Source organism: Scardinius erythrophthalmus (assembly GCF_964197995.2).
Source record: "Scardinius erythrophthalmus genome assembly, chromosome: 22".
Lineage (NCBI taxonomy): Eukaryota > Metazoa > Chordata > Actinopteri > Cypriniformes > Leuciscidae > Scardinius > Scardinius erythrophthalmus.
In genome coordinates this window covers 17,740,784-17,764,200 of record NC_138242.1, presented here as the reverse complement: position 1 = coordinate 17,764,200, position 23,417 = coordinate 17,740,784, and the positions used below count along the sequence as shown (strand labels likewise).

Genomic DNA, 23,417 nt, shown 5'->3' with positions numbered 1-23,417 from the left:
CCCCTTTCCTGAGGGGCTGGGCTCTTGCTGTGGTCAACAGAATCTTCTGTTTTAGGAGTTGGTGTGAAAGGTTAACTTGCGTACTTGGCCTCACTGTGAAAGGAAACGTGATAGATTCAGTGTCAGGGCAACTACAGAATATAACAGGTTCACTTTAGGATAAGACACAGTGTTAGTCAGGGAAATTGTTGACAATTTGGTTGGTTGTACACATTGGCGGGGTTTGCTTTAACTTTGTTTGGACCTACAATTAGGTTGAATCAATCTCTTATTATTGAATAGCATTTCTTTGTTATCACTCCTTAAAAAAGTTGACACATCAAGAGCTTCAAAAAAGAAAAGAAAAAAGAAATTCATCTGACTGCCAAGTGTCCAGGTCACATTTCACCTTAGAATTTATTTACAATAAAAACATGCTGTAATACTTTTTTATTTTAAAGCCACAGAACATGCGGCCATAACCTATAAATGCTTATTTATTACATTTAAATATTGTCTTTTTTCATTTTACATTTATGAAAATTAGGGTCAGTAGGGAAAATAAGGTCAATTAAAAAAAAAATGGTGCAATTAATGGTGCAATTTAGTTTTTAGTTTCTTATTTGTTCTTTAGGTTTTTCAGATGAAATATGACCCTAAGAACGATTTGAAACCTGCGGGGGGTCACATTAGGCCATTGATATTTATTAGCCTAACTCCCAATATGTTGAGCATGAGCATAAATTGATAGAAATTTCTAAATGTGGTATGGATATGCGCAAACCCCACCTCCCCCCTTTTATAATGACTGCCTAGCCACTGGCTATACTAGTGATTATGAATGAGAGAATGAGAGAGGTAAAAGAGCCCTTCAATTTTCCCTCCCACCTTTCTCACCCTCTTCACACTCAGCTCCAGTTGATATTAGTCATTCACCATAAAAAGGAGGGAGTATAGGAGCGTTTAATTGTTCAGTCAACCTACAGCCCTGTGCTCTCTCTCTCTCTCTCTCTCTCTCTCTCTCTCTCTCTCTCTCTCTCTCTCTCTCTCTCTCTCTCTCTCTCTCTCTCTCTCATGCTCACTGGTGTGTCAGCAGCACAGAACTCTGGCTGACTAAATAAGGCAAGGATGGAGTCAACTTATCAGCTCTGGACAGAAATACATAAGCCAGTAAACAGTTGATACAGTAGCCCATCACTGCCAGGCTGTCATCTGTCCTACGTGCCAATAGAGTTCACAAATGTTTATCGTCAATCGCAACAATGACTTCATCTGCATTTGTCCCTTACTCGCATGCGAGAACACAGATATAAACACGCTGACACACTGACTATGAGCCAGTTAGTTAGTAAAGGAAACAGCAAAGAATAACAATAATTATGACATAAAATGCTGGATGTAGGTTATTTCAGTCAAATAATAGGAAATAAAAAGCTGCATTTACTTGATCAAAAATACAGTAAAACAAATCTATTGTGATAGATTATTACAATTGTTTTATATTTGAATACATTTTTCAATATAATTTGTAATTCAGAAGCCATTACTTAGGTCTTCAACGTGGCACGAACCTTCAGAAATCATTCTGATATGATGATTTGCTGCTCAAGAAATTAATTATCAATGTTTTTTAAAAAGAAAAATTCAAATGAACCACATTTATTTGAATGTATCCTAAATAAAAGTATTGATTTCAATTTTTTTTAATCTTACTGACCCCAAACTTTTGAACGGTAGTGTATTTAACATAAAAATAATGTAAATAAATAGGCCTAAATATTATAAGGCTAAGAAATTATAGTTTGCATGTTCCAATGTTCAAACTGTTGAATATAATATATAATTAGATCATTCATTTTAGGCAGTGCTTTAGAAGGCACAGAGCCATTTTTAAAAAGCACAGAGTGTTTTACAGTGTGTGAAAAAATCCACTTACAGGAAAGAACAGACTCTGATTGGTTGACGAAGCTGTCCGTTACCTGCTTCGCCCAATCCCTCCGGTCTGTATATCGCTGTGGCAGAACTGCAGTGAGGGATTACTTCATGTTGACAGGTTATGAGTGAGGAGCCTGTCCACATCCAGCTCAACGCAGGCCCACGTGAGAGCCACCCTACCCTCCAGCACAGCGCAACCACTAAAATTAAACGTGCTGATGCCGAACTCCCAACAAGTCCCCTTATTAGAGCTTAATATGAGCAACACATAAAAAGACTGATAGACGCAGCCATCATATTTTTAATTAATACATTCTGGAATGAGGACACATAAATTATAGCTGTGTTGAAAATGGAAAGCATGCTCGATTACATCTCAATTTCTCTCAGAATGCTGCCATGATTAGCTTGTGGTGTGGCAAGTCCATTGCTGGATAAGTAGAATGTCAGCAAAATTGAAGCGAAATGTGATCATTGAAAAACTTGCATAATTTATGTTAATATGTAATAATCCACAGCTGTAGTGATTGATATTAGCAATCGTGTTTAACGCCAAGATTAGTGTCTCACTGTCAGACAAAACATCTGCCAGCTTTATCATGCGGCCTCTCCATCCTCACCCTCCCTTTTGGAGCATCACATGGTATTAATAACAGAAAGATCTCTGTGTACAGTAAATATTAGGAACGGCACTGAATTGGCACGTAAAACCGCCCTGATCCGCACCTCTGAACAGAAGAACACCGCTTTGTCAAAGATTTTTGTTTTGGTTAGTGTCCATTAAACCTTCGCAATCTCTGCCTGTATATTAATCCCACTGTATCTGTCTTCACTTCCTGTGCTACATCTTTAATGCCACCACATTTTTCTAAGCTCATTAGATCATTCAGGAGATTTTAAATCCTGTGTGCTTATCGTAGAGCTTATTGAACTTTATATGACCCAATATGAATATAATAAACGGCACAGTGCCACACTGCGAAACATGGAATTTCTTACTCTTTGCGTGACAGTGAAAATGTTTTGCTGTCCTTTAATCGAGATATATTTATTTGAGAAGCAAATTGTGTAAAAAGCTGTTGTAAAGATAAAAATATAAATGATAAAAAAATATTTTAAAATGTAAACCATACAAACCTTAAAGACAAATCAAATGTCCAATGGGGCAAGAAAATGTAAAAAAAATATTTTTTTGATTCAAGATTTATTTTGTATTTGTATAATGTTATATATATATATATCATTAGTCTTCAGTTGTCACATGATCTTCAGAAATCATTCTAATAAGCTGATTTTCTGCCTAAAGAAACATATCTTATTATTATCCACGTTGAAAACATTTGTGCTGCTTAATATTTTTGTGGAAACCGTGATACATTTTCTCAGGATTTGTTGATGAGTAGAAAGTTCAAAAGTTGTTTTGTAACATTTATAAATTTCTTTTCTGTCACTTATGATCAGTTCATGGCATCCTTTCTAAATAAAAATATTAATTTCTTACAAATAAAAATAAATCTTACGGACCCCAAACTTTTTAACAGCAGTGCATGTTTAGATATATATATATTTTTTTTAAATCATACATTTTTTACAGTGCATATGGATTAAGAATCAATTTTATATATGCCGATATTGCACAAGTAAACAACATGTATTAAGACTTAATATAATTAAGATAATACTAATAGTATTAAGAAGCAAACTGTCCTCTTCCCCTTTCACCTATAGATTGAAATGAAAGATGTGTTCTGGAGTTGTTCGGTAGGGCCATATGGATTTGTTTGCATGTGAATCAAAGCAGTGAGGTGTAAGATGTGTCCACTTCACCTGCTTGTATCGACCGCACGCCTGTGAATGTAAGGAGAGGAAGCAGAGGCCAGGAAACGGTTTTGCCCTAATTAAAATTGCAGCTGGAGCTCGTTGCATTCTGTTGCCAGGCGATGTGACCTTTCCTCTAACAGGGTGCTATGAACGCTGTACAACAGACATCAAGTTTCTCAACAACGTACCCGAGTGTGTGTGTTTAAGCTCACGATGCTTTCGCTTGAATGCCCGACATGTCATATCCCACCCTTGCTGGAAGATGTGTGTTTTGTCTGTGCGCAATGAGTGTTAAGTGAGTATATGTGATCCTGTACGTGCTCTACAGCCGTAAAGTCTTTATTTCGCTTGGTTTGTAAAGCTCTTGCTATTTGTTAACACAGGGCCAGATGATATGTAGAAGCACCTGCCAGAGTGCTGTAGCGTTGCCATGGCGACCGCATCCTGTCAGCCATGCACTGCTTTTTCTGCAGTAGAAGCGTTACTGTGAGGGAGGCAGATGGTTCGCTCCTACTTCCTGTTTATTTAATTCATTAATTTAATAAAGAGCAAAAATTAGAAAGTGATGGCAACGTGACCACTGTGTGCTGATCACAAGATAAAAACAGAATGCAAATGTTGCAAGCTTTTGTTATAAAATGGCAGATATAAATAAGGTTCTCTAATTAAATGAACATTAAAATGAATAGGTGGACAATGTAATCTTTGATAATCATTGATATATTCTCAAGATTAAAGATGGCATGAAATCAAAATGACTTGACTTGATCAAAATGATTTGTGGCTTTTAGTAAATATCTGTTAGCTTAGAGGTGGGAGATCTGAAGATTTTGTATCATGATCGATCTTGAAGACGTTCATGAACTATATTTCAAGCGAAATCGTAGAGATTGTGATCTTTTATGTCCTCTTAATAATGTTAAAGGTGGTATCAGTGATTTCAGGCCCAAAAATATTTGTATCACATTCATCTAATCTTTCCTAACGATCCGCTATCAGCTTTTTCTTCAGCTCTGACTTCGCGTGCAGCCGTGCACGAGCACAAAACCTCACAACACCCTCCCCCTGTCTGTGATTGGTTGGAACACTATTTGTTTTGGTTTTGAGTGTTTGGCTAAACCATTTGTTTTTGTGTGCAGATCTCAGATCACTGATACCACCTTTAAAATACAGCAATGACTGTCTACTCGATGGCTGTGCTGACTGGTCAAATTATATCATGTGTCTTTCATGTGTGGTGACACCATTTGAACAACAATTCAACAGCAGGGCTGAATAAAATTTTAGTTTAGGTCTCGATTTTGGCTTCCAACGATTATGAAATTGTGATAATCAAGATAAAATGATCATTGTGCCGCATGCTGTTCCTTTCCTATGAAGCGGCGTACTTTCGCCCCTCCTTAACCTAAACTTAACGTCCAAATAAGTCAAATCATGTAACGTCATTGTCGTAAAATGCAGTCTACCGTGGGACATGCTTTATTTTAAAAAGTGCATTAAACTGCGAAAAAGATTGATCCCCACATGCTTTCTGTGTGCGCGCTGTGAGACATAGTGGAATGGATGGATCATTTTCATTTTTGAGTGAACTATCCCTTTAAAGCCTAATGCAAATGCCTGCTGTGTCATTAAAGGGTTAGTTCACCCAAAAATAAAAATTCTGTCAGTAATTACTCACCCTCATGTTGTTCCAACCGCGTAAGACCTTCGTTCATCTTCGGAACACAAATTAAGATATTTTTGATGAAATCTGAGCCATATCTGAATCCTCCATAGGCTGCTATGTGACCGAAACTTGCTGGCCCAGAAAAGTTATTAAAGAGATCGTTAATATAGTCCAAGTGACTACAGTGACTCAATCTTAAGTATATCAAGCGACGAGAATACTTTTTGTGCGCAAAAACAAACAAAAATAACGACTTTATTCCACTTTTCATTTCCTTCTCTCTGGGCCTCGTAGTGTTTTTGCGCTGCGCGTCTGTGTTGCACGTCATCACGCATCACACACATGACTGGCGTCGGCCAATAGTGAGCCTACGTGGTGACGTGTAACACGTACGCGCTGCGCAAAAACACTACGCAAACCAACTAGAGGTCCAGAGAGAAGGAAATGAATAGTGGAATAAAGTCGTTATTTTTGTTTGTTTTTGCGCACAAAAAGTATTCTCGTCGCTTGATATACATAAGATTGAGCTACTGGAGTCACTTGGACTATATTAACGATCTCTTTAATAACTTTTCTGGGCCAGCAAGTTTCGGACACAATAGCAGCCTATGGAGGATTCAGACATGGCTCAGATTTCATCAAAAATATCTTAATTTGTGTTCCGAAGATGAACGAAGGTCTTACGCGGTTGGAACAACATGAGGGTGAGTAATTACTGACAGAATTTTCATTTTTGGGTGAACTAACCCTTTAATGTTAAACGAAAGACTAAGACAAAATCACTCACTGCTCCTGACTGAATAACTCTAGTATTTTTATAAGATTCAGTGTATATTTAATTGATACAGTTAAAACTATGCAGTGCTTTAAAGTTTAACTCAGGGCTTAATGACTATTTTGACAACTGATTGTTTAATGCAATACTGTGTTTGAAACCCATTCAAAAAACCAAGTACGCCATCCTTGCACCATCACTTTACTATCCCTTGAGGCCATGGCCCATGGGAGAGGATTTGTGAATGGCAGAAGAACTGACAATGTAGGTCACTCACATTACAATGACAACATGGCTAATGTACTTCAACCGGATTGCATTCATACTATATTGAATAATGACAGAGTACTTATTCAAAAAAGTACCTTCTCAGAGAGTTTGCGATTTTTGTACGCAGCACATCAAATAGCAAATCATGTTCAGAAAGAAATATTTATACTCCATACTGCCTACTATTTATTTTAAGGATGAAGTGAAACAGTAGCCAGTAGTCACAACAGACTTTTAAACAGTAGTATGCTGCATTGGTGTCATGTTTAACTCAGCAAGTTATTTTGCCATTTTATTTATTTTTGTGTAAAAAAATCTGGTACTCCAACCGAATAATCAGTCAAGATAAAAGAAATATATTAATGTTGCGGCTTAAATTACTTCCAGTTCATTTTGGCAAGTGTAGTAGGTCATTTGGGTAATTCTGTACTTACAGGAAATTTGCATTCTGTGCAAAGTATGTATATGGGAAAGGCGCTTTATAAATAAATGTATTATTATTATTATTTGCAGACATAGTATGCTCTGCTATTCCTATACTATTCCTATTCCCATAGTATACGTAGCCCATGCATAGCTGTGTCGAAACGAAAGACTATTATTTTGTCAAGTGATTTCATGGGCTTTTTAAGCAGGAGATCATATAATGCTCACTTTAGTGGGTGTATTTTGCGAAGCGTTATGCTGAAATGCCTCGGGTTAACTCAGGACATCAGCCAATGAGGAATAAAAGTAATACTTTTCACACTGATCTGAGATCTGCCATGCAGTTCATTTTAATTTTAGCATGTGAATGTTTGTTCAATATTCAATATTTGTTGAGCCCTGCAATGGGCTGGCCATCCTTTCATGTGGTTTACCCGCCTCTGACCCAAGACGCTGGGTTAGGCTCCAGCCCCCATGACCTAATAAAGGATAATAGATGGATGGATGGAATATTTGTTCAAGGCAGTATGTTCTAAAGACTCTGCAGATGTCACTATAAACTGTTGAGAATAGTAAAAGACATAGGCTGGCTACTTCCACTTTCTGATGTTACTAGAACATGCAAAGAATCAACTGAAGTTTGCAATGAGAAAAATCTCAAATAGGATGTCTTATGTGGCCTTTTTGGATTTGATGCCACACTGAAACTCACTCAAGCACAAGTATCCAGGGTTATTGTGAGCTGGTGATATCTGGAATACTTTAAATCGTCAATGACTGCCACTCAAAGTAAGTATGTCAAAAAGAGATTAAAGAGCTAATCCAGACAGAAATGCCCATGCACTGGGTATTTTCTATTTAATCAAAGCTGATTTTGACTATTTTCCCTGCCAAGCATCTGTCTATGGTTTGGTAATGGATGCTGAAGAGATGTTGCCTCTTTAGACTTTTTGGGATATGTACGTGTTGAACAGCTCACTAACCTGAACTTGCCTGCAGCAGACAACCAGGATTCATTTCTAATTTCAGCCATGTTGTAAAACATTCTTTATTAACGACAATTCTTTTGGATGAGATCCCACTGTTTTGCCTTATTTTTGCACAACAAAGCATCCTACATCAAGTCTCCCATCAGCCTCATTTATCTCATTCTGAAAGTCTTCTCTCATTTTGTACTAGATAAATATTAGGATCTGGTTTTGTGTTGCTGTAGATCTTTTTCTAGATTAAATGTGCTTATATGCTCATTAATCAGTAAGACTGACAGAATGCCAAAGCATTAACATCTTCAGATGGCTGTATTCTTGTCATTGTTTATGTAGGTTGTTCCACATACCATTTTGTTCCTCAACTCATTTTCAAATCAACACAGCTTGGATAAATGATTATGTTTTGTTGTTTATTTTAGCAAGCCATTAATTATGTCAGCATAATTCCACATTCCCACTGGGAGTCCGGCATCAGATGCTTCATGTATGTAAAAGCATTGTGCTAATTGTATACAATTGTAAGCATGCTAAACACTACATTTCAACATCTGACTGATTATCTGAAGTGTATTCCACTCATTCTATGTATGTGCTTAATCAGTATTGTAATATAGTTTTTCAAAATCATTTGGTCTCATCATTTACGCTCAGGTCGTTTTTGAACACTTTATTTTTTAACATGTCATGTTTCAAAAATGACACACCAAAAAACTACATAAATTGCTCTAAATCGCCTGACTTTAGAAGAACTTTATCTAGTTAGTATTCACTGATGATCTTCCAGTGAACCGTTACCTAAATCATAGAGTCAATGAGTTGAACTCCAGAATTGGATCAGTCCAATTCATAAACAAACCTTCAGTCTAAAATGTTAACCTGATTCATGTTAAACTTAATTGCTCAATGATTTGGTTTCAGTGGTTCTCAGTGAATAAGAACCATATGTTCTTATTCTCACACAAATTATCTTATTCTCTCTCTTATCACACAAAGTTGTAAAGTGACTTGAGAAGATTTTGCATACTATTATCCAAAATCATATGGATTACACTACTGTTCAAGAAGTTTGGGGTCAGTATTTTTTATATGTATCTTATAATCACCAAGGCTGCAGTTATTTGATCAAAACAGCATATTATTACAATTTAAAATGTTGAAATTGATCTATTTTCTACTTGCTGAGTTTCGATTTCAAAATGTTTTTTTATTCCTGTGATAGCAAAGCTGAATTTTTAGCATCATTACTCCAGTCTTCAGTGTCACATGATCCTTCAGAAATCATTCTAATATGCTGATTTGCTGCTCAAGAAACATTTGACATTATGAATGTTGAAAAACAGTTGTGCACAACTGTAGGTTTTAGAAAAACCATTATACTTAAAATAGTAAAAATAGGTTATGTTGAAACCATTATACTTCTTTCAGGATTCTTTGACGAATAGAAAGTTAAAAACAACTGCATTTATTTGAAATAGAAATAATTTGTAACATTATTAGTGTCTTTACTGTCACTTTTGCTGCATTTCATTGTATTTTTATAATGTCTTTAAAAAAAAACATATTGACCACATACATTTAAACGTGTGTTTATGCTACTTTTATGGGGCTATTATCAATCAATGAACTGTATGGAAAAGACTTGTGCAACAAGATTTTGTGTTTCATGGAGGAAAGAAAGTCATAAAGGTTTGGAACAACATGAGGGTGTAAATAATTCATCGATTTTTCTGTTTGTGTGATCTATCCCTTTTAGATACTGTTTATCCAGGGCTTCATCAGCCCTTTTCATAGCCTACAGGGATTTGCTATTCAAAGTGATATAAACCTCTTTATTAGTTATTCAAATGCATAATACGCTGGTCTTTATTATGACTCATAACTGAGACCCAGAGTTTGATTTATGTCTGTGTACCACGTAAGAATCTTAGGGGGCAGATTTTGGCTTGTTGAATAAAATGCAAATATCTCCTGTATAACTGAGAAAATGTGGGAGGGAGAAGGTCACTGAGAGAGAGAGAAAGAGAGAGAGGCAGGCACATACTGTACCAATTGCCAGCACCGGCTCACTGTAAAACAGTGTTAGTAAATGTAGATTCCGCAAATAGCTCCGGGTGGAAATGAACCTTTTGCTGTGATCAGGAGGCATCAGCTCTCATCTTAATCCTTATATAAAAACTGGCAAAACTGGTTTCTGTTCAGCCATGTTAGCTCGTCTCAATGTGGGCCAATGGCCTGAGGGACGACCAGCCAATCCCGCAGGCGCATTTGTCCCGGCCCTGGCCTGAAAGGAGGTCACAAAGAGGGGGTGAAATTCAAGTGCACCATTAAAATTAGAGGGGTGCAGAGATGCATACCGAGGTTTTAAATACCCAGAGGTCTTGAAGTAGGTACACACAGAAACTGGTGGGATTTGAATAGAGGGAGAATATGAAATAGAGAGGGATTTGTAATTCTCTCATTCTATAATGCTTCGCATGCTGTTGTATGTACAGTCGAGTCTCTGAGACCACATTGCAAATTGGGAATAAAAAATATAAAAATAATAATGTTTTTTTTAATTAAATGAAAACATTAGTAATAAAAAATAAATAAGAAAGATTGGAGATTCTTAAGTGTATACCAAATTCATATTAATTTTTCAATTCATGTTGACGGGGGAGTTTTTTTTTTATTCTTTAATAAATACGAAATAGTGGTGTCAGACTTTTGGACTCCACTAAAAATATTTTTTAATGTAGTCTCTTATGCTCACTGATGCTACATTTATTTGATTAAAAAATAGTAATATTATAAAATATTTTCATAATTTTCTATTTAAAAATGCAATTTATTCCTGTGATGCAAAGCTGAATTTTCAAAGCTGAGTCTTCAGTGTCACATGATTCTTCAGAAATCATTCTAATAAGCTGATTTGCTGCTCAAGAAACATTTCTTATTATCAATATTGAAAACAGTTGTGCTGCTCAATATTTTTGTATTTTTAACCTCATTTCATTTTTTAAGGTTCTTTGAATAGAAAATTCACAAGAACATCGTTTATTTTTTGTAACTCTACAAATGTTAACACTTTCACTTTTGATCAATTTAATGCATCATGTAAATAAAAGTATTAATTTCTTTCAAAAAATAAATCTTACTGACCTCAAACTTTTGAACAGTAGTGTACAGTATTACTTCATTGAGGTTTTACTGTGAATAATTTTGAAACAGATTTGACACAGCTTACGTGGTGTATTTATTTATAATAAAGCGTTATGGATTTGCTTATTAAGGGCCGTGAGGTTAAACATTCTGTCAGTGGGGGCCTCCATAACCCCACGGTCTGTCTCATACCCCAAATAGATGCGTCTAGAACTCCCTCACACTTTATCACTTGCTTTGCATGCTTCACACTGTCTACATGAGGACTCTACAATGATCGTTATTATGTGACGATCGGAAATAGAGGTCGACATGTGTCAGAATCGGAATCTGGGCAGAAAGCACCTCTTTGTCCCCCAATGATAAGCTATTTTTGCACTGGTGGCCAGACTATCCCAAAGCATCTGGCCTCTTGCATTTGAAATAAGGTTAATAATTAAAACAGACCACCATTTTGTCTAAGAAGGGTTTATCAAAGCCGTAAACATCTCGATCCATCATGGTCACAGGAAAGAACTGATTGATATTATGCAGAACACTTAGCTATTTATTTCAGACATCCTATTTATTCTGCTGGTGAATCTTGACTTGACTCATATTTTGGAGGTAGTTCTTACTGAAGCATCAAGTTGGACTAATCCCCTGCATTTTAGAGAGTTTATTTTGTGCTTTTGATGCTGGGGTTGCGTAATAGTTATAGTAATAGCTCTGAACCGACGGGGAAAAATCCTTAATGCCTAATGCATACGCTGCACAGACTCAATCTGGCCTGTCTGTGAGAAGATGAAAACAGTGTGTGTTGCAGCACGTTGGGGGTTTTGAAGGGATTTGAGAAGCAGGTCACCTCTTGATAACTAAGCTTGTGTTTCAGCATGATGCGGGCTTCATTAAAGCCGCCCGGAGGCCAAGCCTATCATGATCCCAACACAACATAAACTTTTATTTGTTATGTGTGCTAGTATGATAATTTCCTATGTTCATGATTATTTCGCCTCGAGACATATGGGGACTTTTGCTCTTAAGAAAAAGACCCTCGTAATCCTGTGTGTTTCCACTAGTTTCAAATCTCAACAACGTCACATGCTGTGCAATGAACATTGTCCTCTTGGTATCTTCCTCAGGCATGTCCCACCCAAGCATATACAGATATAAGATACGATTTTTATTGGTAATAATATTAATTTTATTAACATTTTAATAATGTTATTCAAATTAGAAATATTGAAATACTAATATATATGAAGAGTTCAGATGCAAAAGCCTCTAAGTGCCATCTGAAATTTTCTTCTAGAATGGTCATTTTTATCAAAATCATATACTTAAGTTTAATAATATTACTTAAATGGCAATGCAAACTACCTATTAATTGTCATTTAAGTGAAATTACTGAACTTAAATATACAAGCTTTATAAAAATGATCATTCTGGAAGAAAATTTCAGATGGCACTTAGAGGCTTTTGCATCTGAACTCTTCATATACAGGGTCAATGACTTAAGAAAATGTACCAGCCATAAATATTTTTTAGCAGTAATGAAATATAAATTAAAGTTACAAAAGTTATTCAGACAAGAGCAATGAGTGATTGTTTTTTGTTGTTTGATTAGCATTAAAAACACAGACAGTAGCAGGAATATTAGGCTGACTGTCACTTTAAGAGCTAATGCACAGATCCAATGAATATACTGTCACACTTGCGTTTTATTTCTCAACTGTTTACGTTAGTTAAGGCACAACTGACTGTTTACAAGGAAACTATAGCCAAGATGGGCATTTTGAGATCATTTTGCTTGAATATTTCTGTTCAAGCGCATGAAGACGTGAAAGAGAGCTCAATTCAGTATCCGCGCACTGCCAGTGAGAAGTGGATTTCTGGGTGGGCATTTTGGATGTTTGCGCACAGAAAACTTCCCACACAGCATTTGAGTAACAAATTTAGTTCCCTTTTGTGTCTTCTTGAGCTTGTATATTTAAATTGAGAAGGTTTAAACTCTTGTGACGATGCAGGACTGCCCCATCAACTGTCTTGAGCGCCGTTCACGTTTGTTCACATTCTCACAAATTTGCATTTTTAGAACTCATAATATCGTTGCGAGGCAACTGGCACCGTTTCATAATATACTCGCCAACACCAATTTGTACTAACATCTGGCGCTTGGCGAGTGTTCTTTTTAGGACCTGTATATATATATATGTGTGTGTGTGTTTGTGTATACAATACTGTTCAAAAGTCTGCAAAAGCAGATTTCTACTCTTAGGCAGGTTTCTTCAAGCGTCTTGGAGACGTTGCCACAGATCTCCTTTGCATTTGGGCCAGACTTGATGATGGTGAGATCAGATCTCTGTGTGGACCACTGACTGTTGTTACACTTCTGGTGCATACACAAATCTCACTGGATTATTACAATTAATGGCAAAAGGAATATTTCCTACTGACACACTATAGTAAAATATATAAATAACTGGCTTAAAACCTTTTTGTTTTTGGTGAAAATACTAAAATATAATATAAAAATATATATGAAGAGTTCAGATGCAAAAGCCTCTAAGTGCCATCTGAAATTTTCTTCTAGAATGATCATTTTTATAAAGCTTGTATATTTAAGTTCAGTAATTTCACTTAAATTACAATTAATAGGTCATTTTCATTGCCATTTAAGTGAAATTACTCAACTTGAAAATATATGTGAACTTGATAAAAAGGATCATTCTAGAAGAAAATTTCAGATGGCACTTAGAACTCTTCATATAGTATATTAAAATACTAATATATGATTTCCTCATTATATATAAAATATAATATTATATATTTTTTTATTCAGTAGAATAGTTTATTTATTGGAGTACAGGTCTTAGTGTTCTATGTCTGTTGTGTGCTGAGTAAGAGGGATGTGTTCCTGTGGTCTGTGCCCACTGACCAGATTAAATGCTTTGTCCCTGTCGTTTGTAAAAGCAGGATTTGGATTTGACAAAAACGGGGATCAGCACACCCCATAGTACTATTTAGGCACAGGAATCCTCTACCCTCCATACACACAGATACATGTGTGCACACATGTGCACGTACACACAACCTCCCTCTGCCTCCCTCTCTCTCTATACACAGCTAAAGGCAGACCACAGTACAAAAGATAATGCATCTATGTTTCAATAACCCAAACACAAGCATTCAGCAAACCACTCAGTCAAAGAAATGCTCACTCACACACACTTTAAACAGTATGTACTGTATGTGTTTAATGTATTAAATATATGTTTGTGCATATTTCAGGATTTCATATACATAGCATAAGCACACTTTTTACAGCAAAACAATCAAAAAGACAATAGATATACTTATGAAAATGAACTTTCAAGTTAATAGATTGAGTTCACAATTAATGTGAAGTGTGAAATTAAGGGGACATGAAGTTCCAAAAAGTGAAGCATTCAGAAAAAGTAAAGACTCAGTTGTAAGAGTGTGTGGATATATATTTGTGTATACATTTACATATTAGTGCTGGGCAACGATTAATCGCATCCAAAATAAAAGTTTGTGTTTACATTATAGAGTGCGTGTGTAGGTACTGTGTATATAAGTTTTTTTTTTGTATTTTTTTTTGTATAATACACACATATGCATGTATATATGCCAGAAAATGATGTATGCCATTAACTTTTGTGGTTACAGGACGTCCCACGCAAGGACTAAGAGTGAAGCAGCGGACCAGGCCGCACTTGCAGGATGTCAAGAATCCGACTTAGCCAGAGCTGTGGCTTATGAATTATCTCCAAGCTTCCATCAACCAGGTACAGTTTATACAGAAGAAATGTTTTACTTTCCCACACACACCCTGCAAAAAAATAAATACCCATGATGAAAGTCACCAGATTATAACCAAACACCTGTAATTAAAAAATCGCAATAGATACTTTCTCTCCACATGAAACTAGCTCAGTGGAGCTCTGTTGAGGGTAGAAACAAAAGAGCACAAAGACATGAATGCTTTTCCCTGGGTTATCAAGTTTTTTTGACAGTGAAATTACATATTTCTCTGACCCTGAGAGCTAATCAGGCTTTTTTGCTACTGTACCTTTAAGATTTCTGACCTCAGTTATGACTGACATTTATCAAAGTATTAATATGTAAATATTGGCTGTCATGTGTTAATGTACTCTAATCTATTTTTAATATACAGTGGTGGCCAAAATTATTAGATCACCTGACAGATCTGAAAGTATTGACCTTTATTTGCCTCTTAAACATGATTTAATTTCATAATGTTCATGAAGCATGCAGATGGTTGCTCTGAGCACAACAAATATCAGATGACGTGAGTCATACTGTTTTTATCCACATTTTATATAATTTATAATATTTTTATTATATGATATGGGATTTTATACTATAGTAGTAAATATTTATTAAAATATATATAAATATAAATATTATATAAAATACTATATAAATACTATATAAAGTGATCAACTGTTTGAGGCCACAGGAATGTGTTTTCCTCAGTTATGTCCCTTTAAACTTTGCACTTGTAGATTCAAATATAATTCAAATTTGAATGTGGTAGTGGATCATTATTAGCATTATGTGTTTTTTATATCATTTTTTATCATGATAGTATATTAATATCAAAGCCTGGAATAAACCAGGAAAATCTAGTTTTAGTAGGCCTCAAAAGGTCTACCTCACTATACTGTATGCCTCGTCTCATCTCAGCGTTGATACACAGAATGGAATACAGTGAAGAAAATATCCATCAATCACTGAATGGTACACTCATTAATCAAGCTGTTCTGTTCTGTTTACATGTAATGTACACTTTCTTGATGAATGGGATTAAATGTTATTTTTTTTAAATAGACTAGTTGGCTGGATCCCACCATTAAAAAGAAGTCAGAAGGTCTGATAATTAATTGTGGCAAACAAATAGGATGGGTTAAACCCTGGGAAAGAAGACAAAAACACACTTTTTAGGTAATAGATGATTAGCAACTCGGCTTTGTTGTTTTTTTCAATAAAGTCTAATCTTTTTGAATTTCTTCGAGAGATGTCTTGCTAAGAAAGAAAATACTTCAGTAATCATTAACATCACGACATTAATGAGCCTCCTACATTGGCAGTCCTAATCAAAACAAATAAAGTGTATTACTCAACATTACAGAGCACTAATATTAGTAGACTGTGATCAGTGATTGTTCTAGTTCCCTTTAGAAATATTTCAGACAGCAGCCAAAGAATGTGGTCCACATCAAACCGAGAATGTTCTCCGGATGAGGAATGCAAGGCTTGTTGAGTGTGTCGTGCGTACGGCACATTGCTATCAGTAAGCGGATTCAGATAAGAAGTGGGCATGTCAAATCACAGCTCTATTGTGCCGCTCACCTCTCATGGAAAAGGTCCCAGAAACACTTCTCAGTTTTCAGAAGCAAACCCCACACAAACACATAAACTCCTGCCAGCTGAGCACAGGGAGGTCAAGGGAGAAAGGTCAAACTCACAAGGGGGGGTGGCTGGTATATACATTTCTGCAGATCTATAACTGGAAATCACCTTCAAGAGGAGACGCTCATGTTGGACTGGATGTGACTGAGCAAATGAGTCATGTCTTGCAGGTACCGGGAAATCTCTGCGAGCGCTGTTAGGGAGATAATATCTTAATTAAACTGAGCTGTTTCGGGAGAACTGTTGTTGCTCAGAGCTTACTTTTTGTTCTACCAGTTATTTTTACTCTCTGAGTGACCTTATTTACCGCCTTTTTGTCATTAAACTACAAAATCCATTATTTGTGAAATCTAATGCCAGTTTTTTTTATATATATATATATATAGAGAGAGAGCCTTTCCGTAGCTCAAGGTCGCTTTACATTGTACATTACAATACATTTACACACCCGCACACACATTACAGAAACACCACCGTATTGTTAGAATAAGATTGTTAGAAACACCACCTTATTCCGGCTTGTTCAGAGATGAAGCGAAACTGGTTTTGTAAGAATTTGTAACGTTAGACTGTGTCTATTGAAAATGAGTACACTCTTTCTGTGCAGAAGTCTCTTCTGCTCACAGAAGCTGTATTTATTTAATAAAAAACACTATAAAAACTATTTTAAAACAGCTGTTTTCTATTTTAATTATTCCTGTGATGCAAAGCTGAATTTTCAGCATCATTACTCCAGTCTTCAGTGTCACATGATCCTTCAGAAATCATTCTAATATGCATATTTGCTGCTCAAAAAACATGCTTAATATGTTCGTGGAAACCGTGATGCATTCTTTTCAGCACTACTGACTAGTAAAACTGGTTTATGTAATATATTTAAATTTGAAAATACATTTTTGTTGATGAATAGAATTCAGTTCACTGTAAACACGATGTGTCAAACTAGATTCATTCAAATAGACAGGTTTATTTTGATAGTAGTGCTTCTGATAGTTGATTAATCCAAGGGAGGATATAATTTGTTAATGAGCCTCTAATAAGTGCCACTAGATTTAATGACTAACACACTTGAGGTCATAACTGCCATGTGTTTATTTAATATGATAAGTTTTCAGTACATACCCTGCATGCTAAAACTAACCAGACATTCACATTTCATGAGTGAAAGTGGTAGAACTCTGTGTATTGATGTAGATGAGTTCTTTTACAGAACTGATATGCTATATTCTGCCTGGATAACTGGGCGTTTCCTGGTTCTGTTTGTTCATTTGTGTTGCTTAGGCTTCACAAACATTTCCCCATGTCATTCATCTTCTTTCCAAGTATTAAATACACACAGAGTCTACTTGAACCAACACTGCATCCAGTTAAACAACACTTTCAGTGCAACGTCAAACACTGTAGGCTATTGCTCTTCTTTATATTTCAGTTTTAAAGTAGGTTTGTTGTTAACATCAGAGGTCATTATTGTCTTATCAGCCATGATTGATTGTACCTTTTACAAATATAATGTCAAATAGTACCATGTAATATAGATTTGCTCGATGCTGATTAGATTTTGCTTTTAGATTTATCTATAATACATAAACAGCTGTACATACATAGTGATTTTACTATCGGTAAGGGTACGAAATGTTAGTGGTGATGACATGAAGAGAAACCTCGCTTAATAACGCAGAGCCTCAAGTGGCTGTTCGTTTCAAATTTTGGCATCAGCGATATGATGAATAAATAGTTACATATGCATCAAAATTTGGGGTCAGTAAAGGCCTGTTCACACCGGGACGAATTTCGCACGCGATATTCGCCGACGTTTAACACCTTGTGACTAAACAAAGGGCGCCAATGTGAGTGTGCACACCGACGCGAAAAACGCCACGCGTAAAAGCGTCATTTTTAAAAAAAACGCCTCGGGTTTGTTTTTTTGGTTTGACTCGCCGCGTCAAAAACTATCCGACCAATGAGATTTGCGCTTTTGCTCACGTGTCTGGAGCTTCTGAAGTTACAGTAAAACACAACTTGGGGGCGCTCAAACACAAAACGGTCTTGCCGAGCACACATACGTAACGGCGAAGCAGATATATGCCGAGTAGCGTCTACACTGCTGGGAAGAAATAAGACGAGGAGGATTCAAGGCAAGATGAATGTAGAGCTGTGAACATAAAGAACTGTGACAAACGCGACAGCGACTACAAAAATCTTGATAAAAGAGAACTGTTATGGAGTGGTATTAAGCGCCATCTAATGTCAGGGAATGAATTTGCATGTTCACTCGGCTCATCGTCAGCGAAAATCGCTTGGGTGTGAACACAAAAAACGCGTTGAAAAACGCTGGCGACTAACGCGCGCCGATATTCGTCCCGGTGTGTACGGCCCTTAAGATGACTTTTTTTTTGAAAGAAATGAATACTTTTATTCAGCTAGAATTAAAAGTAACAGTAAAGAAGACATTTATAATTTTACAAAAGATTTATATTTCAAATAAATGCTGTTGTTGTGGACTTTCTATTCATCAAAGAATGTTGGAAAAGAATGCATCACGGTTTCCACAAAAATATTAAGCAGCACAACTGTTTTCAGCATGAATAATAATAAGAAATATTTCTTGAGCAGCAAATCAGAATATTAGAATGATTTCTAATTATGATTAGATGATCACTGTAGCACTGAAGACTGGAGTAATGATGCTGAAAATTCAGCTTTGCATCACAGGAATAAGTTACATTTTAAAATATATCAAAATAGAAAACGGTTCTTTTAAGTTGTAATAATATTTAAGTTGTAATAATATTTCACAATACTACTTTTTTCAATAAAATAAATGTAGCCTTAGTGAGCAGAAGTGACTTCTTTCAAAAACATTGCCAAGGAATGCGGCAACTTTGCACAATAATATAAAATTTTGCTGATGTACACAGTTGTGTGTGTTCAATCTGAAGTGTCGTATGAAAACAAAGTGGCTTTCTGATATGATCCGGCCTGATCCGCCTGATCCCCAGCGGTGCCTTGTTCTCCCACTAGCTCTCAAACATCCCGCTCAGAAGAGTAAGCACTAGCACTCGTAATTGACATTTCTGGCTTATGGCAGATTAGTGCAGAGGTTATGTATGCCTTTGTAACACATCAAGAAAAAAACGCTGCACTGACGCCACGGTTGTCTTTAGGTCCCGTTTGAAATGGTCTACCCAACGAGGTTTATAGAGTGACGTTAATTGCGCTATATTTGGAGCGAGTGTGTCCTTTACAGGGAGCTAACGGAGGGATAGTTGGAAATGGCAGGACAGCGAGCAGCTGTCCATTCCTTCAGTCAGACGTTTGAACCCTGACTGCACCTCCTCTTCCCACCTCTCTTTAAATCATTGCCCATCTCTTCAATGCAAGGTGCACAGAGGCCAGCTGGTTCCCTGACCCTATGACCCCCAAATCGTTTTCCCTCTTTATTTATGCCGTTCCAGTACAAACTTGATGGCTCAGATTATGACATACATTATTATAAATAAATAATGTATAAGTTAATGTATATATTAAGATATATACAATATATTGTTATCCTATAAACAAATATTATTTTATACATATATAATCATTATTATTATGAAAGAAGGCAAGTACATGTAGAAAGTAAATAGATAGATGCCGTCAAATCGCGATTAATCGATTCTAAAATAAAAGTTTGTGTTTACATAATATATGTTTGTGTGTATATCTATATCTATCTATATATATATATATATATATTATATGTGTGTATTTGTATATGCAAATATAAACATTATGTAAACAAACTTTTATTTTAGAGTTGATTAATCGCGATTAATATATATAGTATTCATTTAATAGTATTTAATTTACTTAATTTATTAATGTATTTTTCTATGAGAAGGAAAGGAACATCTATTGTTCTATTAGATCTATTTTACTGTCGCTACAGTGAAAGATAAATATACATAGATCCACTATAAATCAGTCAGTACTAGTCCATCAGTTGTCTGTCATTATGAAATACATTATGGCATGAATCTTAAATACACACAAGACTCCACTGGCATGAATTTATGAAGTGCTTAATAAATTCAAAAGCCCCCGGGCCCTCCATCACATGCCCCATCAAGACAGATAGCCGCTTTTATTGGGATAGAGATCCTATTAATATTCCGGACCATGTAGATAATAAACAAAACTTTAAGGTTGATTGCATGCCTAGGTTTGTTTGTGCCGTGTCGTAGCATCTTGATATAATGCATGTTAAAACAAGGGTACCGCTTTAATTGAGTATCAGGTAATTGAGTTGTGTCTCTTAACTGTGGGTGAAAAGATTTCATAATCCTTCTCATGTCATAAGAGAGGCCTTTGGATCTTTGTCAAATGCCTTATGCTGATTTTGAGCCGTGAGGTTCTATTGCCACCTTATTTTTGGAGTTGAATTTCACATGGCAACATGACAGTTCTCATTATACATCTCGATGTCTCATCATGTTGTTGTAAGATCTTCTTTTAAGGTAGTTTTCAGTATTGTTTTTATTTAATTAGTAAGTAGAATTGTTTTTTGCTTTGCTACAATATAAAAAATTATTTCTTAAGCAATGTTTTTGTCTTGTTTAAATAAGCATCTAGCATCCTTAAAACAAGTTAAATTTATATAAACCTTGTATTCAGAGAATATATCTTAAAGGGGGGGGGTGAAACACTCAGTTTCAGTCAATCTCATGTTAATCTTGAGTACCTATAGAGTAGTATTGCATCCTTCATATCTCCAAAAAGTCTTTAGTTTTATTATATTTATAAAAGAAAGATAGGCTGTACCGTGTCTTTCCGGAAAAAAACGAGCGGCTGGAGGCGTGCCGTGTGGGCGGAGCTAAAGAATCACGAGCACACATACAGAACGTGTTTTTGCTTAGAAAAACGTGAGATGGGCAGTGAAATGGGGGAAAAACACAAGGTCTCGAGAGTTTTTTAAAAGTAGAAATGATTTTAACTTGAGCGCAGTGTTTTTAGAACGCCATGTCATGCGCAAGTTTTACAACATTTGTGTGTGTTTACTCGTGGTTTATGAGGACATGAATTGGTTTATGGGTTATTGTATGTGACTTAGCAGTAGCAAGCGGAACAGTTTTGCACATCAGACTAGTATTTTCATAGAAAAACAATGGAATAGTAGCGCATTTCAATGAAGAAGCGCGCTTTGTGACGATCTGCAAATCCGGCAAATACTTCCCTAAAGCCGAGCACCGCGCTTTGATGGGCGTACTGCTTTCGCTCTCTCGCTCTGGTCTACGGGTGCGCGCGCGCCCTTCCGGTAGAAGTGCCCTTAGGACCCGTATAAGGAAATTCAGCCCCATCTGACATCACACATGCCCATACTCGAAAAAAACTTTCCGAAACTTGTGACAAACCGGAAGGAGTATTTTTGTCACATAAATACTCCACCAAACGTACAACTTAAGTTTTGAAACTTTGTCCATGTTTAGCATGGGAATCCAACTCTTTAACAGTGTAAAAAACTCAGTATGCATGAAATAGCATTTCACCCCCCCTTTAAATGAAGTTTATATTTCTTACCTTGAGGCCAAATTTGTTTGAATTTTTTGCTTGTTTTAAGATTAATTCAATAAATAATCTCTGAAACAATGTCTTATTATGGTATACAATTGTGCTAAAAAAATATTGGAATTTACTTTGAAGGGTGTTAGATATTTTTTGGGGTGGAAACAAGACAAAAATACTAAATAAATTCATAACAGCGCACATATGCCATAATTTGTCATAATTTTTTAACTCCAGCACAGCACATTTAACTCAGAAGATGAGGCCTTTCCGTCCCGTCAACTATCAAATGAATACCTCTTGTTATTGACGCTTGGTCTAATTTAAGGCTGGAGAGGATGCAATGCTCCAAAGGATTTAAAGGCCCGTGCTTCCCCATAGGCCTGTCTAATGGTGCTGGAATATGGCCAGGATTATCCATTATATAGCCGTCATCTGTGGACAACACAAAGAAACATATTATTCTTATAAACCTATGGGATTGCTTTTAAATTAACTTTTATTTTTCAGCCCTACATGCTTGTAATGCATTTGTACTGATTTGGTTTATGCATTCTGATTATGAATATAATCCTGTCGTTGCTTCAAGTAACACAGTTTTGCCTGCAGCAGTGTTTCCTTTGTCCAAGCTCCCGTACTGTTTGTGTAGGTACTATTGAATTTGAATTTACTTCACGACCATTAAAAAATATGCTAGTATGATATGTCACCATTCCTCCGCCACCTTCAGTCACCATCCCTTTGCCACCTCCAAATCCCCACCATCCCTCCCTCTTCATCATCTGTTCCCTGCGGGGATGTACTGTCAGTTATGTTCAGTTAGTTTCAGTTTTCATGGACTTTTAGTTTGTTTTCATTCGTTCCTGCGTGTTCCTTTGTTTGATTTTCCCGCTTCTCCTTTGTTTCTATGGTCACAAATGGTCACAAATTATTAGTTTGTTGGGTTTAGCTGTGTTTGATTAATTATCTTGTTTGAATCTGCACTTAAGTTCCGTTTTCTCCTCAGTTCTCTGTCTGTTGTTGTGTGTGTGTGTGTGTGTGTGTGTGTGTGTGTGTGTGTGTGTGTGTGTGTGTGTGTGTGTGTGTGTGTGTGTGCTGTTACCTTTTATCGCCTGCTTGTGGATTAAACCTTGTTTATATTTTGAATCTGCTTCCGTCTGTCTTCATCTTGCAACAGTGGTTGCCCTGGAAAATGTTGTTGTTTCATCTGAGAACAAATTAATATTTTGTATTTATTTTATATCTATTATTTGCCTCAAAAATATCACTGTAGCACACCCAGTCTTGTTTTGGATTAAAATAACTAGAAATATTTCTTTAAATTTATTTGTTATTTACCTGTTTAAATTGTAATCTTTTGACTGCTTAAAAATATATATATAAATATATATATATATATATTATTATTATTTTTTTTTTTTTTTTATAGATTTTA

The 23,417-nt window shown here is 36.0% G+C and overlaps 1 protein-coding gene across 1 annotated transcript in view; it reads left to right on the top strand.

The window, feature by feature from the left end:
- jph1a (junctophilin 1a) overlaps positions 1-23,417 on the top strand; it is a 39,298-nt gene that overhangs the window by 6,512 nt on the left and 9,369 nt on the right. Inside the window, exon 3 of the mRNA XM_081352509.1 lies at positions 14,672-14,790. Coding sequence (XP_081208635.1) covers positions 14,672-14,790 — 119 coding nt within the window. The remainder of the gene's footprint in view (positions 1-14,671; positions 14,791-23,417) is intronic.